General features: G+C 40.0%; 1 protein-coding gene across 1 annotated transcript in view; it reads right to left on the bottom strand.

Annotated features, from left to right (window-relative positions):
* Positions 1-1,741: 1,741 nt before the first annotated feature.
* The window catches only part of pdzd8 (PDZ domain containing 8), a 53,857-nt gene continuing 37,646 nt past the window's right edge, over positions 1,742-17,952 (bottom strand). The window contains exons 4-5 of the mRNA XM_026944185.3: positions 5,119-5,281; positions 1,742-4,931 (exon numbers count right to left, since the gene is read on the bottom strand). Coding sequence (XP_026799986.1) covers positions 2,662-4,931; positions 5,119-5,281 — 2,433 coding nt within the window. The 3' untranslated portion in view covers positions 1,742-2,661. The remainder of the gene's footprint in view (positions 4,932-5,118; positions 5,282-17,952) is intronic.

Genomic DNA, 17,952 nt, shown 5'->3' with positions numbered 1-17,952 from the left:
CAGTTTTTTTCCTGTTCTGCATATCAAATCCAATCTTTTAAATTTCATACTGAACCCATATTCACTGCCAGAAGCATCCGGAAGCTTATGTACACACAAATCAGGTTTGAAGAAACAGGCATGAACAAGAAATCTGATTAAAACTGGCTGCTTAAGAAACATGACTCAGCTTCTGATGAGGACGACAGCTCTTGCAAAAATGTTTCACCACAATTAGCTTAGCCAAACACAATCATCACTGTGAGGAACACCTAAAGAGAACTTGAGAGATAGAGCCTCTGGTGGGTGTGAGAAGCATTGGGTCATCGTTACAGCCAATAGCTACGAGACACGAACAAAAACAAGAACGACAAAGCTTCCAGGAACGTTTTCCAGTGACGCTTTAGCCCCGGGCTAAAACAGGGCACGTTAGTGTGTGTGCACTGAATGTTGAGTGTGTGTGTGTGTGTGTGTGAGAGAAAGAAAGAGAGAGAGAGAGAGAGAGAAAGAAAGGAAAACAGCACAAAATTCTCTCCTGTTTTCACCGATACTGTGATTGACCTATGAAAATATTGAGCGAAAGCCTACAGCAGAAAGGGTAAAAATGGCTGAAAGGGTAATGGGACTGCCCTCCTCATTCCACAAGTGTAACTACTAATCTCTTTTAATCCCTACACAAACCTTCCCATCAGTCCTTGTGTGCTTCATTTGTGTATTTAAAATTATATCCAGAAAGGTTTTCAGTCCTCTAGGTCATTTTAAACATTTAGGTGAAATAAATTTCTTCAGTCATCTGGAGAGTTTCTTCGCCTCTGAGGACTGCATCAGTTCATGCATCATATGTTTGGCGGTTTGAGAAAACCCATTAGATGTTACTGTGGAGTTCTGTGAAACAGCCAAAAAACAAGAGAGAAGGAAAAAAAAAAAAAAAAATCTGGTTTTGGCCAAAACTGGGTTTTCTACCTAACATACTTTACAACTTTAAGAAACCATAAATATATTTCACCAAAATGATGTGGAAATGTTTTTATTTATTTATTTTTATTTTGCAAAGGGTTTTCCCAGGCCACCATACACATCAGTTCAACAAGTGGGAAAAAGTGTTCAAGTGCCCTTGACATAAAGCTATTTAATAAGTAATTAATCTGTAGGTTTTTCAGTAGATGATGTGCACTACATTTTTTTAATCATTCTTATTTTCTGTAGTGTAACATAGCTACACTTTCTATGCTATTTTTTGAGGCAAGAATGAGACGGTATATTGCTGGCCTGAGGGGTATGTTGATGCTTAACCTGCAGTAATAACCAGGACATATTGTACAGAATTTTAGTGTAGGATAGAAAGTAAAGAATCTGCTGTTAATACTACAGCATTAGCCATCTGAGGCTTTCATGTGATTAATTCAGTGTTTTTTTTCTCAATCCTTAGTCTACCAGTGTTGAACTGAAGACCAAAGTAATGCTATAAATGAACTGCAAACATTTTCTACAGATCAACTTCAAAAGGCAAAATGAAAAACTGGATGCTCACCAACTGAATTCGTGCCCAATAAGCAACATAGACAGATCTGAAGGAAATTAAGCCTTGAAATTATAAATGTAAACGTAGCTGAGCTTTCAAATAAATCCAAATGACAAATGCCAAATCATCATTTGGTTAGTTTCAAATGATTTTTGTGAAAAAGTCTACCATCATGGTCATATTTTTGAAGGTACAAATCAACTACCGTAGGGACATTCTGAAAAGACACAAAGAAAAAAAAATATTTCATCAAAATATATTATTACTAGATATTATAACACAATATCCAACATAACACAAAATAAAACAATGGCGATTTGTCACATTTGTTTGGCATTAGAATTCAACAAACTTGAACAAAACTGAGCAAAAAAAGCCATGGTCCCCAAAACAGGCATCATTACCTATTTTTACCTATAACAAATCCCTCGTAATTTAACATAGACACATTAAAAGGAAATGGCAGATAAATAAAGGACTCAAATATTTAGAATAATTCAAAAAAGAAATTTAGTACAGTAAAAATCACATTTAGAGGACATGAAAATTGGAGAAAGAAAATACACAACCTGGGGGGTGGGGGTGGAGCTCCACATGGAACCAATATGAAGGCTTACATTCTAGTACTTGGCTAAATCCTACTGGTGAGAAGCAGACGGTCAAAAGCAAAAGGTGCGAAGCTCACAAGAAAGCAGACCATCTTGGAATTCTTCAACCTTAAATATTACCAGTAACACTGATGCTACAAATGGAGTCTCTCTTGCAAAGCCTGTCATGTTGAATTACTACACAAAGAGGTGCTTCCCCTTTCAAGGCAGGAAAGCTTGGTCTGATCTACATCAATACGGATAAATTCCAATACTGACCTAAAAGTTTAATATTTGAAACATTGCATTGATACACTGTACTGACTGGATTGGGACCAAAGTTGAGATAAGTTAAGAAAAAAAGGCAAATAAGAAAAAAAGTCAACTGACAACAACCTCAAAACAATCCCCCAAATGAGAGAATTTTCATAAATTTCTGGGCATCTTGTAAAATAACTTATTTTGCAAACTTCACATTCATAATCAATCCCAGTGCCAGACCGTCATATACAGTCCCCAGAAACCCCACAATAAAATGCTGCGAGTCTCAGTTTTGTTTTGCATTTCCATTCTCTAACGTGGTAACGCTTCCACACAGATCTGTTCCTCACTAATGTCATTTAGACTCTGTACATCCACCGGGCTACAAATGTCACTGTCATACACTTCTGCCCCCATCAGGTCCTCCTCCAGAACCTCCACTTTTGACTTTGGAAAGCCGTGTTGTTCGGATGGTGAGGTGCTCTCCAAGGACTCTAGGTCCTCTATGCCAGCACGGTAGTGGATCATTAGCAGAGTCAAAGCTTGAAGCCGTTCACCTGACTTGGCCAGAGCTGAAGTGATCAGGGCTTTGCGACGTGCATCAGTTGTTTCCCTCTCTTCAGATATTAGTGAGTTGTTGTGCTCCAGCTCTTGGTCAATCTCCTGCTGGAGCTTATCCAGCATCAGTTCGAGCTTTTGCGATCGCTCATCTGTAGGGAGGCCACGGTACAGGTCCCGCCCAATCTCCTTCACTGCAATAAACACGCTGTCATCTAACCCTCCCTCTTTGCGTGCCAGCTTTGTGCCTCCACTGGCTGGTGGTTGTTTGGAAGGACTAGCCCCTGTGTACGTCTCGGTGTCGCTGCTCTCATTGTCTGAGGTGTTCGGTGTGTGTTTTGGAGAAGGTTCTGCCACTCCAGGACCAACCTCTGCTGCCTGTTCTGCTAGTCTGGCTTTGGGAACCTGCCTCAGGTTGAGCAGACGGGAGCTGGTGTTGATGATGTGCCGTGTGAGACCAGTGGTTGCCCGGTTGATGGTGGACTTTGCTTCAGGGTCTGCACCTCGCCGATCGGCAATCGCCAAACAAAAAGGATGCTCAGCAAGACATTTCTCCTGGCACTTCTTGTGGCAGACATAGGCACAAGTGATGCACTGCGATGCAGCCTTGGTCCAAACCTTCTTTTTGCAGTAGTCGCACCAGGTGGGATTCTGAAACTGTGTGTCCTGAAAGTTGTGTCGAACCTCAAGCTGCATGGAGCTGTAATTTAGATCATCCCGGGTTAGTGCAGGCACATGATCTCTTTCTCTCTCACGTTCCTTTAGCTCTTCTTCTTGTAAACTCCCCTCCCTCTCAATAACTCCACTGGACAGGTCTGAGTCTCCCTCTCCCAGGTAGGTAAAGTTTAGAGTTATGTCTCCATAGCACAGCTTCTCATTGAAGCCCTTGTGCGTGCTAAGACTACGAAGTGCAGTACGGCTGACGCTGGCCCTCGGTTCTGGGGCACACAAACGGAAGGTGCTCTGGTATTCTGCAGATGAAATACACAAGCATTCCAGGGCTATATGCTCCAAATGCAAGCTAACATGGCCCAAGCATAAGAGACTACCTAGCTTAAAGGGATCCTTGCACCAGAGTGCTACATTAAGGTATTTATGGTGGCTTTCCACATCAAAGACAACTGAGGACTTGCTCCAGCGCCCATATCTGTTGCGAAACATAGCCTCAGATGACTCCCAGAGACCCTGGTCATCCATACTGTCTTTTAGGCTAGAGGCATTCTCAACAATTTTGTCTTTGATCAAATCTTGCTTACTGGTGATCGGGTTTGTTGGGAGCTCGTCAGTGGAGTCTACAGGTTTGTTTATAGGCTTTGGCTCAGGAATTTTTGTGGGACTTCTTTCAGATGCAGGTTTCTCTCCATTGCTTGCAGCTGGTGGAGATTTTTCTGGGGTTTTCTCCACTGTAGAGTCACTGCCTTCCATGTTTTGGGATTCACAGGATGTGGAAGGGCATGTCACTTTTATATGGGGCCTAGGGGGGACAGGCGGGCGCACAGGTGGAGGAGGAGGGGGCACTGTTGGCCTCTGTGGTGGTTCTGATGATTCTGCACTCTTGAGAAGTGAGGGCTTTGGTGACTCTTTAGGTTGGGGTTTGAGCGGCGATTGAAGGCCAGCCAAGTTGAGCTTGCGATTGAGAATTGGTGAGATGGTACCCAGGGGCTTGGAGGCCAGATTGGCCACAGTCTTTTTAGGGCTTTGGTTTACAGAGAGTAAAGTATCCTCTTTAGCTTCTGCAATTACTGGAGCTCCAGCTGATTTGGACTCCACTATCAGTTCCTCAAACTCTGAGTCATTGTCTTTGCCATCAGTTATGTCCATGGTTGTAATGTGGGCTGGGTCCTCCTCATAACCCCCAGACACAGGGTATGCGGGTTCTTCCAGGGGACCCAGGGTATCTTGGAGGGATCCCAAGCCCATGGTAGGCACCTGGTGTCTGACTGGTCTCTCGTACAGGACAACCACTCGATCTCCAGCTTGTTTTAGCAGCTTTGGCACTTGGACAGAGGACGTCACTTTGACTCCTATACAAACATGGAGAGAGAAATATAATGTAATTCATTAGAAAATTTGGACAATCTTTACATCAATGGTTCCTGATTGCACTCAGTAAGGATCCAACTAATAAGGACAGAAAACAATAAAAGTTAATTTTATACTGCTCTGGCACTTAGGGCTTTGTAGCACAAATTCTGACATTATGACACCAACCTCCGATCGCAATTAAGCGATCTCCTTTCTGCAGATCAGCCTGGGCAGCGGGGGAGTTGGGAGTCACCGTCTCGATGCTTACATGCACCACGTCACCTTCAGTTGCTGGGACGTGTCGGAATGTCATTCCCACACTACCATTTGGACCCTTAATGACCTCGGTCTAGAACACAGAAAGTGTGCAGGGAAGAGTTAGTAATTAGTTAGTTAATTATAATTCTTTCTAAACATATTTGAAATGTTCATTAAACACCTGTGCCTGATTCATCACACTGTTGTATTTGAGCGTGATTGATAAATCTGCTTCAGCCATACATACTTTTGCCAGAAAAAAAATGTACAACAAAAGCTCATGGGCCAAATTGACTGACAATGAAATTTTACACTTTAACCAATATATGAGCAAGATTCTTTAATGCAATATCTAAATCATGGAATGAATAGTCAATGTGAAACTTTGAGGAAACATCCTAAATTTGATCCAATTTAACACCTTCATTGCGCTGTAACATTCACATAACTGTGTCTCACCAACCGCTTCCCAAGACAAATTGAAAATTTGCATTCTGTATCTGGTTGCTGCAAAGAAATTGCCATGAAAGAATTCTGAATGGTATATCAACAGATATACTCTATACATTCAGTTTGCAGGCATCTGCACTAATTGCAAAGTAGTGCTTGGACCCTGAAAAGAACATCATTATCACTTATATAAACAATGAAGATTACAGTTTAACTAGAAATCATTATTAAAATATTTATGTTTATATTTACACTTGCTGATGCGTCATCATACAGACATGCCCAATGAAATTGAGGAATTCTGAGAAATCACAACCAAAAAGAATCTAATTCAATGCATGTTTAATTGTGAACTGAATACAAAACTAAACTTGGAAGTGCTTTCTGCCTACTGCTTGAGTACAAGATGACAGTTTTTGTTTTAAGACATCACAGTAGACCTTCATGACAGCCCCAGTAGTTACAAACCCACGGGCGGGTGGACAAGTTTCTTTCTTTCAAGCAGCAAATACTGAATAATAATTACAGTGGGAGGATGCAAACTGTGAAAGGCACTCGCCACTCAATGTAAAGCAGTCTTTTCCACCACACACTAAACCTATCATGGCAATAAAACAATGAAGGCAGGAGTTACAGAAAGGAGCTCTACAATTACAGCTAATCCTTCTGTGTGGGCTTTAGGTACTGTGTTTGTCAGAGAGCCCATGATGCACCTGCACATACTCCTGCTAACCTGCTCTGGGTTTCCGAAGTCCCACATACACTGATGCCATGCTGAATGACAAACTCCTACCATGCTGCAGTACAGGTGGAAATGCATGTGTGGACAATTTAGCAGTTGGGAAAGATTATCTATTTGGGAAGAGGAAAAAAAATAAAAAACATCCAACTTATGCCAGGTAATAACTAAGAGGGTGCATCTACATATGGTGCTTCCATAATTTGCATACACTTCATCTAGAAAAATAAATGTAAAAAACTGAATCCATAATAAACCCTCACATTTTTAAATTTTTTTTTTTTAACATATTTTTGTCTGATTCTCCTATCTCTTACTTTCGCTGCGTGTTCGTTCCTCTACCTTTGGTGGGTGTGTATAAAAACGCTTCCTTGATGCCTGCTTGGAGATGGATGACTGTAATTTTGTTGCTGTCATTTGTTATAATCTTGAGAAGGGCACTGATCGAGTTAAACAGGGAATGAAAAACCAGGCAATCTATGCACGCTGGCAAGCAGCGAGAAGAACGGCCTGCCTCTGATGAATGACTGAAAGAACCTTCCTGAATCTTAGATTTTCCAAACGCACAGATGCAAAAATCAACAAACGCTACTGGATGCACTCTGTGTCACTACTAAAATGTACGTGACATGTATATAATATATATTTAAGCAGTGGGATATTAAATTTAGTTACATTTATATGTTTCAGTTCTAGAGCCCAGTGAACCTCTGCCTCTAAATACCCTTCAGTAATGCTTAACTCACACCCTGAAAATGACATTTTCAGTGAAAGCTCATGCAAAGATGCATTGGCTTAATAAAAATTCCCAGTGGAACAGAAAACATTTAAAATCCTTTTACTTACTTTTATGTGAAAAGCTCCTTTTAAAAAAAATGGCAGTAGGGGGTGTCCAACATATTACTTTACATTGGTAAGAACTTTCTATCTCTGGAGTGGTGCTTCACCCATAGCTTCTGGTAAATTATGTCCACATATAGTATACGCATAGTATAGTATAAGCATATCTGCTGAATACTATGTCATAGTATGTTATGTTTACATTTACAGCAACTTATTATATTGTTATTCTTTTGCACTGGTGTTATATCTGATTCACTTTCTTACTAGAACTGCGTACTGGTCGGCATGGCTCTGTCTCTTACTGTGTCTACTGTCCTTTTTTGGTAGTCATTGTACTGTCTTGTGCTGTTTGCACATGTTTGCACTGTGTACTTTATGTAGGAATGTGTAGTCTCTGTGTACTAACTAGCTGTATATGGTTGAAATGACAATAAAGCCACTTGACTTGACTTGAATTTCTGTAATGTCTAATGCTTGAGGACCTAATGTTTCTCCACACTTTTTTTCCTCTTAATGGTGAAATAAAAGTGTATACAAAGATTGTCCAGGTTATTGTATTTTCCCAGGGAGTAGACATTCACATTTATTACTTTGTTCAAAGCAGAATACAATCTAAGGATAGCAGCTGAATGTTTCTACTTGTTCCTCTGCTTAGTGAAAGTGATCACCTCTCATGTTCAACTGCATCATTCTCGTTTTTACTACAATGCAAGTACCCACAAAGAAAAGCCCAATGATGCCTGTCAGATGATCTGGAAGCTCACGTTTGATCAAATTTTGATTAAAAAAAGATTCAGGTAATAAAGGAAAAATGAACGAACGATTTTTGTTTGAGATGGTGGCTGGCCGTACTACAGCAAACTCTCATGTTTCTCATGTAGAAAAGAAAAAGTGGGATCGAAAAGCTGTAATCCATGCAGCACTTTCATCTGAGACTGCCTTTACCAATCTACAGCGAGCTTTATTCAATCACAACTACTAGATCAAAGTCAGGCGTGTGAACATGGTAGAATGGCACAACATGCCCTTTTGTTTTTCCATTACACAGCAATTTAGTGCATAATGCACCCCACAGTGGGTCAATCTGACCCGTCAAGCAGTCGTCTGCCAGTCCAATTCTGGAGCTTTGTTTTAGAGGGCTGAGGACAGTCTATTTGAAAGTCTTTTTGCCTAAATGAGGGATTCAGTGGCCAGGTCTTGGTGTGTCTACACTTCTCTCAAACAGAGAAGACGTCTTTAAAAGTTCTCTGACACCACCATCAGGATATCTGCTAAAAAATAAAGTGGTGCACCGGAGAACCCAATATAAAACCAACTAAAGCTTCATGCACACTTATAAGCAAAAGAGAATCCCATGAACACCTCAGAACATGTGAAAAACAGAAATGAAAACAATAACACTTTTTTTCCCAGAACACACACACACACACACACACACACACACACACACACACACACACACACACTGTTCAGCCCATGAGAGGGAGAAATGATTTGACAGATATTTTCCTGACACAAGAAAAAAAAACAGAGACACTGAGCAGCAATTATGGATGATTTTGGAGATTGAGCAGCTACAGGATAATCACACAACTACAAACGTGGCTGGACTGTGTGCGTGCACGCACATACGTGTGTGTGTGTGTGTGTGTGTAGCACAGGTAAACGGATGTTGACATTGCTCTGGCTTGTTCATGATAATGTGACCCATGTGTCAATTTATGCTTCACCTCACCACGCACGCACACACACGCACGCAAGCACGCAAGCACGCACAGCACTTGCCCACGTGACAAAACAATATATTGATAAGAAAATTCAGAATATTGACCTTGGTCATTTTACCAATATGAAAAATCCTGGTGACAGAGTTGGGTGCACATGTGCGTGCACACACACACACACACACACACACACTTAATCTCTTCGTAATTAAGGGCTTGTTTTTTTAGAAATTCTGGAAATATGGGATAGATGCTCAAATGGTCTCTGACAAGCAAGTAGTGTTTTCATATGCACACACACAAACACACGTTTGTCTTACAATTCTTGTGAGGACCTTCCATTGGCAAACACCTAAATCTACACTTAAATCTAATCTTAAATTTAATCTTAACCTCAGCAACCACAAGGAAATCTTTTAGGTCTTTTTAAATAAAAAGCAGTTTTCCTTTGAAGACAAGCCAAATATCCACACAAGGACAAAACTCTCCTAAACTTGTGGGGACATTTGGTCTGCACTGAGATACAAACATCATGTGGACCAGCCAAATGACATTTGGTCAAACACATTCACACACACTTTAACATGGAAGTAAAACCACATTGTTCATCCGCCTTTTCACTCTTCAGAAGCATTAATGTCTAGTTCTCTCTCTGTTTCACACACAAACACACACACATAAGTACAATACAACACATACAGTGCATGCTTGGATGGACTAACATTGCCTCTAAACTGAACGCAGAAGCATCAATTGTCTTTGTGCACTCAGATAGACAGGTAGAGTGAGGTGACTGCCAAATTACCCTCGAGAGAGCCCAAGCAAGCCATCCAACATCGGCCATCCTCTCTCACATACACAGTGCCCACTCGTGTGAGCTCCAAGCCTACGAACATACAAACGTCACGGAATGTGTTTTTGCCAGCGTCCGTGCCAGCTGTGTGCACGGGGGCAGATGTGTGAGGTGTGTTTCTGCATAAAGCCCACGCTCTAGTTTGCATGGTGACAGACAGCCATTGAAGCCATTGTATGAGGACGACAGTTGTCTTGTGTGTACACCTGTTGCTCTTTTCCTCCCTCTATCTCTCTTCTCTCTCACACAGAGATTAGCATATGTGAGTGTTCATTTTGGGGTAGAGTGATAATCTCAATCAATAAAAAAAAAAAAAAAAAAAAAAAAACCATACACACACACACACACACACACACACACACACACACACACACACACACACACACACACACACACAAACCCATGAGAAAAACACACACAAATAGAAAACCTGGTACAATGACAGTGTGTGAGCATCGTGGAGGACAGATTAGATTGTTTCCATATGACAGTTTTGATAAACTCAAAAACACAAAAGCAGCCCATCATCTGATAAACGAGTGTCAACATTAGAGCAAATCCACCTCTTGATCAGTGTAAACGAGGGTGAAAATGAGTGTTAGATAACGAGCACCAATGCGCCTGCCTAAACAAATAGCAGTTTGGGGAAACGGATTATCCTCAAATATGTTTTCTATGTCGGGAAATTATAAAGCCCATTAAGTCTTGTCTGAAACTAGAAGCTTGTATAGTTCAATAAAAGATAAATCAGATGAGAGAAAACCTGACTAAATGTTCAGTCTTGAGTAGCTTAAAGGGACAAACCTGACAATCTGGTGATTTATTTCATGTTCAAATGGGACACTTGCTTTATAATATAGCCAAACAAAATGTGTGTTTTTCTGAAATGGAGCCAAACTGCAGAGCGGAGTAAAGAGGAAAAACTGCAGAGAAGAAAACAAAGGGCAAAATATACATTAGTTCATTTTGCTAACACTGGTGACTTGATGTATTTCCTTTTATGAAGTCGCATAGTATTTGATAGAAGAAAGAAAATACTTGGTTCATGCTGTTATAGGAAAATAATCAACAGCAGGTTGGTTCCAACAAGAAATGAAGCAATGTGCCAACACTTAAAATTTTTCATTTATTAAAGAACGAGTGCAGTTATAGGAAAATAATCATGACAGGGTGGTGTGATGCAGTACAATGCATGCAGAGTTACTGTCACCACCCCACAGTTGATTTTTTTCCTATAATAGCACATCCCAAAGTGTTTTATTCCTTTTATACCACAACAATTTGTCAACGATCCCAAATTTTCATTAATTAAAGAACAACATGTCATACTTTTTATCCATTAATAGTTTCCCTTAATGTCGTGGAACATCTGCAAAACAAGTTAGTCCATGTTATCACTTGCATTACAACAGCTATTAACTCACAAGCCTGTCCTTGTTTTTTCTCTTGAAAGTTATAAAACAGAAAAAATCTGTTTGTTATTAGCCTTAGATTATGCAAAGCATCTGTCATACAAGTCCCTGTGTATGAGCTGCTACTATAGAAATAATTAGAACAAGCGTATTCATATAAACCTGTGATTCATCTGCATCCATAACTACTGTCAGATGTGCTGTTAGAGAAAATTAATCAATACCTACTGATCAATTAAATTAGAGACTTCTAGAAATGTTTAAAAGGCAGAAGGCTAACAAATGAGAAAAACAAAAAGCAGATAATATTCCCTTTCAGATTTAACATTTCTATTCAGCTGTAATAGAATGAAAGCGCTCTCCATGGCATCTAGAGTGCAATTCTCCTGTTCTGTTCGCTCTGCCTACAAATCTGTCCATTTATTCCTTTATTTGCCAGGTTTATCTGAAGTCTGAGCTAAAGAGACAAGCTAACCAGTTTAAAATCGATTGCAGGAACACGCGCACCTTGCTTACTTGTTCGAGTGTTGATGAGAAACCACACCGACGCACAGAGACAAAAGAGCAGCACACTGGCTTGTACTTCATCTCACAAAGCACAGAAATTGTGATATGTATTGCATGAAAAGATGAACTACATTACCAAAAAAAAAGAAAAAAAAAAAAAACAGAATTTAGAGCAACACATAATCGCAATTCAGGAGGTACTGAGCAAGGTCTGAGAAAAGGCCAAAGACCTGAAACACAAAGCTACAATCCTCTACACACACCTATCACTTCATAAATATTAAAATAAAAACAGGAACCAAATTAGCAATCACTAATTATGACAGTGGCTACGTTTACATGCATATCAAATTCCGTTTCAGGTCTATATTCGGGTTGCAGCCAGATTCCGAATACGACGTTTATATGCGTACAGGCATGTGATGATGAATATGATGTTTATATGTGTATCGGAATAGTCCTGTATCTGTTGGCACCCACAATTCCTTGCGGACTGTGCACGAGCATCTCCTTTCAGTGGATTTTCTGAATAAGGTCTTTATATGCAACAAATTTCCGATTAAAACAAGCATGTTCCAGGAATCAGAATTTGGGGAATCAGAATATTGTCTTAATCTGAATCAGACAAACGGATTGCGGTGTTTACGTGAATTTACGTACGTAATTAGAATATTGACAAATTGTGATTTATATGGGAATATTGATGTGCATGTAAACATAGCCAGTGATTTATTCTAGAGACTAAGTCAGTTAGGTTTAAGTACAGTCTGGAGAAAACATATAAGCGTACACGCACACACTCAAACACACACACACACACACACACACACACACACACACACACACACACACACACACGTGTGGTCAGGTTCATTGGATGAATGTAGTAGGGCAGTGCAGGCCAGCAAATGGCTCTCGTGCTCTCTCAGTGCGCTGGACTTAATCTAATCATCTAGCACATGTCAAAGAGATTAGTGTTTGGGTATAGGGTAGCAGTCCCCCTGGGGCACGTATACACACACACACACACACACAACCTCAAGAGACACATACCCACAGATGTTACATGAACAAAAACACACACAAAACAATATATTATGTATTATTCCTTTAAAAAGAAGCAAGGAAAAAACTTGATTCAAAAGATTGAAGCGAAACAAAAATACAAAAAGCAGAAATCAGAAGGGAGAAACACAGTGTTCCTAAAGCAGAGTTCATGTTAAAAGCTATGTTTTACGTATGTTCGTGTACACACACACACACACACACACTTAATCACTCTTTTGCCACCCATCTAAGAAGTTTCTTAACCTTTGACATTAATACAGAAAAGAAGGGAATCAATAGAGAAGTAAATACTTTTGTCCACCACTGCTTTCCATTTCTCCTTGAAGGTACAATGCAAACAAAATGTATGTTTACATCGGCAAAACTCTGATTCTGGCAACCCTAGTTTTCCCACTTAAATAATCTGATAATGAGAAACCTCTGGGTCTACATGTGTTTGTCAATCACAAGACTTTTTCCTAAATACTTTACATACAAACATTTACAGTTGATTTTAAAATCTACCAATAAACCTACTAAAAAATGGACATGATGCAAAATATCAACTTTCTGCTGCATCAAAAACAAAGTGATTTGTTTTACTGGCAAAATTTGGGGAAAGGGAACTGCTTAGAAAGAAACAAGGGTGTAGTATTGAATTAAATCTATACTCTTTATGCTGAAAAAACAAAAAATATCACAATAAAAGGTATATACAGTTATTAACTGGATTACTAATCTTAAAAAAAAAAAAAAAAAAAAAAAAGATTGGTATCTATTGAAGGGTATTAAATCCAAGTATTAAAAACAAGTTTAATTCATTGAAAAAATTGAAGTATGCCATTCACATGACCGCATGAACAATTAGATAACAATAATAATAATCCCAGAAGCAATCCTGATAATAATAATAATCAGATTAATAGTGTGCATGTAAACCCACTTATTGTTGAGCTTTAATACTGTAAATTAGATAATTGGCAGGAAAGACAGACACCCAGGTTTCATCCTCTGCAGTAAGTAAATAAACCTTGATGCTAGCCATGAACAGGAAGTCAAGCTGCACAAGCAGGAAGTGGATTAATATTCATCATTTCAGGTGTCTGGTCCAAGTCAGACGTGCCACACTGACTGATGTCATCGCTGCCCTTTCCTTTTTGGTGCTTAATTCAATCACATGCTCCTCTCCTCCATCTCATCCAGCTCTCCACAAACACACACGCGATTACACACACACATACAGTATTCACATGTGAATGTGTTTGCAGACACACAATACAACATGAATACACAAACATGCATTAAAAAAAAATACAAACTGATGCATATATGTAAAATATTATTTTGTTAATTGTACAAGTAATCCAGGATGCTGAATGGACTCAAGCCCCTATAATTACATTTGATGTCTTGAGAAAAAAAACAAAAACGCATCTCATATTATACCCTGTGATTAGATTTTTCTCAAATGTCCATTCACCAGGAGCCTTGTTCCTGGAGAAGAAGAGCTCCACGTTTGAGCTCGAAACCAATTCAAAGGCAGGAACACAGGTCTCATTGCCCACTGTTTGAATTTTCATGTTGGCGCTCTGCTTTGTGACAGGAGAGAACTCTTTTCACTGAGCGTCGCACAAAAGCAGGGGTCGTTATGGAGACGGGGATATTAAAAAAAAACACCCCCTCTCATTTATGTTCGGAGGTTGGAGAGCTCCTTTAGCCCCCGGTCCGTTTTTAGCGGCCTCATTGTTGCTTGCCGGCAAAAGAGTCGAGCGTTCATCTGCATACGGCCGGTGGAGCAAACGAGGGAAGGAGGATGAGGAGGAAGAGGAGGGAAAGAAAGACAGAGAGGTGTAGGTGGAATATTAGAGCTCCTGCTATCAGCACTCCTAAGCACTTCACGTCTCTGTGAAAAGGACAGGAGAAGGATGTGCCATCTCCTTATCGCAGTGACATTTAGTTTGTCCATTTCAGGGCGTCTTAAGCTCCCTCTTGCCAGTCACTTAAAATCAGGTTTGTACCTTCACAACAAGAGACAGAGACAAATCTCAGTTGCTTTCTAAAGAGGAGTCTAATCGACAGGTGACATTTACCTTCAGAAAATGACTGGCAAACTATGAAATATACAAAAACCCCTTCAAGAGCTGGACAGGTAAAAATATTGCTACAGAATCATGAAGAAGATGGAGTATACTGTGACAGTACAGTGAAAAAGGACTCAATTCAGAGGTCGTTGCACAAATCGACAGTATGCAGGCATGAGAAATTCAGCAACCATGATAACCGAGGGTCTGAGTGCAAATTTATTCTGCAATCCATTGTACTCGGAAAAAACTTGGAAAAACCCAACCTGTGACACCGTAAAGTGCAAATGAAATGGAACAGTCATTCAACTCGAAATTCCCAGCCGGGGTCACAGGCAACACGCATTCTCTGCTAAATCACAACAGTATGGCGGCACACATTCAACAGTAAACAGATTTTACTTGATATACAGATTTTGTTTTGTGAAAAGGTGTTTTAACAGCTTTAGATTTGGAACACATTTCTGTTGATTTCGGCCCAATTTTACTAATGAGAAAAAAACCATTGTGACAAAATTTATGAGCAAAGATGAAGGTCTTTTGTCATTTCTCATCACTAATTGCACAGAAATAATTCATGTAGATCTTTATATGTTGATAAAATTCAGAGCCTACCCAAACAAATAAAATAGGTATTGCTCTGAGCATACGTGTCTTCCAAGCCAAAGTACCAGAATGTGTTTAGATCAGAACTTGGGAAAATCAAACTGAACTTTCCGAGTACAATGGATTGCAGGATTAGTACTTATAGAAGGGGGCGAGGCTAGAAATTCCGGCCTAACCTTAACCCACACAACAGTGCACAACATGAAACACACTTTTCCAGCCTGAAACACACTGAGTTGTCTCTACCTCCTGGATTTTATGGCTTGACTCCGCCCAGGTAGGAGAAGATAGATCAGGATCAGGACTGAATCTTCAGCAGGGGGTGCCTGACATCAAACTTTTTTGTTCCAAATAGTCACTCCTACTCACTCTGCTGCTACAGGCTTGAAGTGTTTGATGAACCTAATTAGTGCTGGTGCTGGTATTTTCAATGCAAACAGCAGTTTTGGGCTCATTTTGATGCACTCCATAGATGCAATTAGTACACAAGCAATTTTCTTTAATTATTGAGAAGGCTTGTGTGAACAGAAGCTGATACATCACTAGGAAAGACGCACTAGCTTTCCAGACCCAGCGTTTGTACTGACTTTATGCTTTGCACTAAGCCATTTCTCAGTAATACCCCAGAATTTCAATGTCAGAGAGGCTTTGGCTTCTATTGCAGAGGGCAATCCCATAGACACCATGGCCTCTGCCATAAACCATAAAAGTTTGCCATAGTTTACCATACCACAGCCACGACCGCAGCTCCACCATCAATGTCAATCACAGCCAAAAGAACTCAATCAGAGCTCCAGCTGCTTTCTGCCTCCCTTTGCCCCCCAATCTTTCTCTCCATTCCAGCAGCAGATCTGAGGCCCCCCTGCCACCACTCACGCAAAAAGCAATAAAGTGCATAAAAATGAGATTTAGTCTCAGCAAATTTCAGCCTGGATCATACAATAAGAAGGCAGAGAGAGACCAGCTGCCTGTCGGAGAAGTCGGCCATAAACAGCAATCAGCTAAAAATACAGCCTGCTCCTCACGCTCTCCCAAACTCACTTATACCAGTTTCATTGCCTCACACAGCTGGTAGAAACAAAGGATTCTGACAGTAACCATAAGATTAACATAAGTATACCAATTTATATCAAGTACTTCTGACTCGAAACACAGTCTGCTTGTCTGGGTATGTACCGGGGATTTGGAAAATGAATCATTCTCAGTTTCTAATTACCTAATGTGTAATACACCATGGTCCTAATTACCTAATGTGTAATACACCATGGTCCTATTTGCCTAATGTGTGATATACCACTCTTGTAAAATATTTGTTCTGTTTACACAGTCATAAATGTACATGTTGTGTGTAATGTGAGATAAAGGTCTAGGCCATATGCCTGTCTGTAATTGTGTGTGTGTGTGTGTGTGTGTGTGTGTGTGTGTGTGTGTGTGTGTGTAGGGCTGTTTAAACGTCACTAAACTTTTCTTTAGGGCACTTGGCAAAATGGGAAAGCTGTTTTCCAATCCCGCTGTGGTTAACCGATAATCCATCTGTGGCCCACAAGAACACAGTGGTCACAATTTTGCTTCCAGTGAACTCCAAACACTAAATATCAAATTGAACCATGTTTTCAGAAGAACACGTAAGTGGTGATCATACCCTAACGAAAAAGAGCCCAGAGGCAGGCCTGAGTGCTCCACACATAGTGATAAGTCTGATAAGTTTTGTGTGTGTGTGCTTTCCTGGCAATGCTGGAGAAATTTCTTTTTAGCTCCCACTCAGCTAGATTCAGTTTGCAGGTAGTGTTATGTGTACGGGTGTGTTTCCAGCCTTGATTAGGTTAGTGTGCATGTTACGTCAGGAGTGACGTTAACCGAGCTGGACTTTTTAGATGAATGGATCTATCTTCAGCCACTCAGACGTATATAAAGCTCACTCAACCTGACATTCACGCTGTAGGGCTGGCTGCTGTTTCAGCTCTTCCACACTGTAACCAAACACAGCATCTGTCACATGTAGCACTGATTTGATAAGCCGAAGGAGGCAAACCATAGGGAACTACAGAGAAATACATTTTATAGGAATCAGAAACATATTTAAACTTTCTTAATCTAATGTAAAAGTCTTAGGTTATGTTCTGATGGTTTTGTCACTCTCTCATGAAAGATTATTGACAACCTGCAGCTTCCTGCTAAATTTCTGGGAATGCTGGCCTTTACCGTTTGCTCTGGAGAGCTTAAATAAAGGCACATGTTTACTTAACATGCATATATATATATATATATATATATATATATATATATATATATATATATATATATATATATATATATATATATATATAAAAACACGTCCGAGAGAAAGAGAAAGATAGATCCCATGGCTACTTTCTATACCAGTTGTACAATTCTGCTTTACTGACTATAAATATTAAATTCTCAAGCTTGTTTTTGCTTGAAGAGTCATCACATTAAGAGATTTTACCATCATGTGCTGTTTGTAAAGGATGAGGCAACC

The sequence above is a fragment of the Pangasianodon hypophthalmus genome, chromosome 10 (assembly GCF_027358585.1).
Source record: "Pangasianodon hypophthalmus isolate fPanHyp1 chromosome 10, fPanHyp1.pri, whole genome shotgun sequence".
NCBI lineage: Eukaryota > Metazoa > Chordata > Actinopteri > Siluriformes > Pangasiidae > Pangasianodon > Pangasianodon hypophthalmus.
The sequence above is the reverse complement of the archived record's forward strand: the minus strand, read 5'-3'. Positions and strand labels throughout refer to the sequence as shown.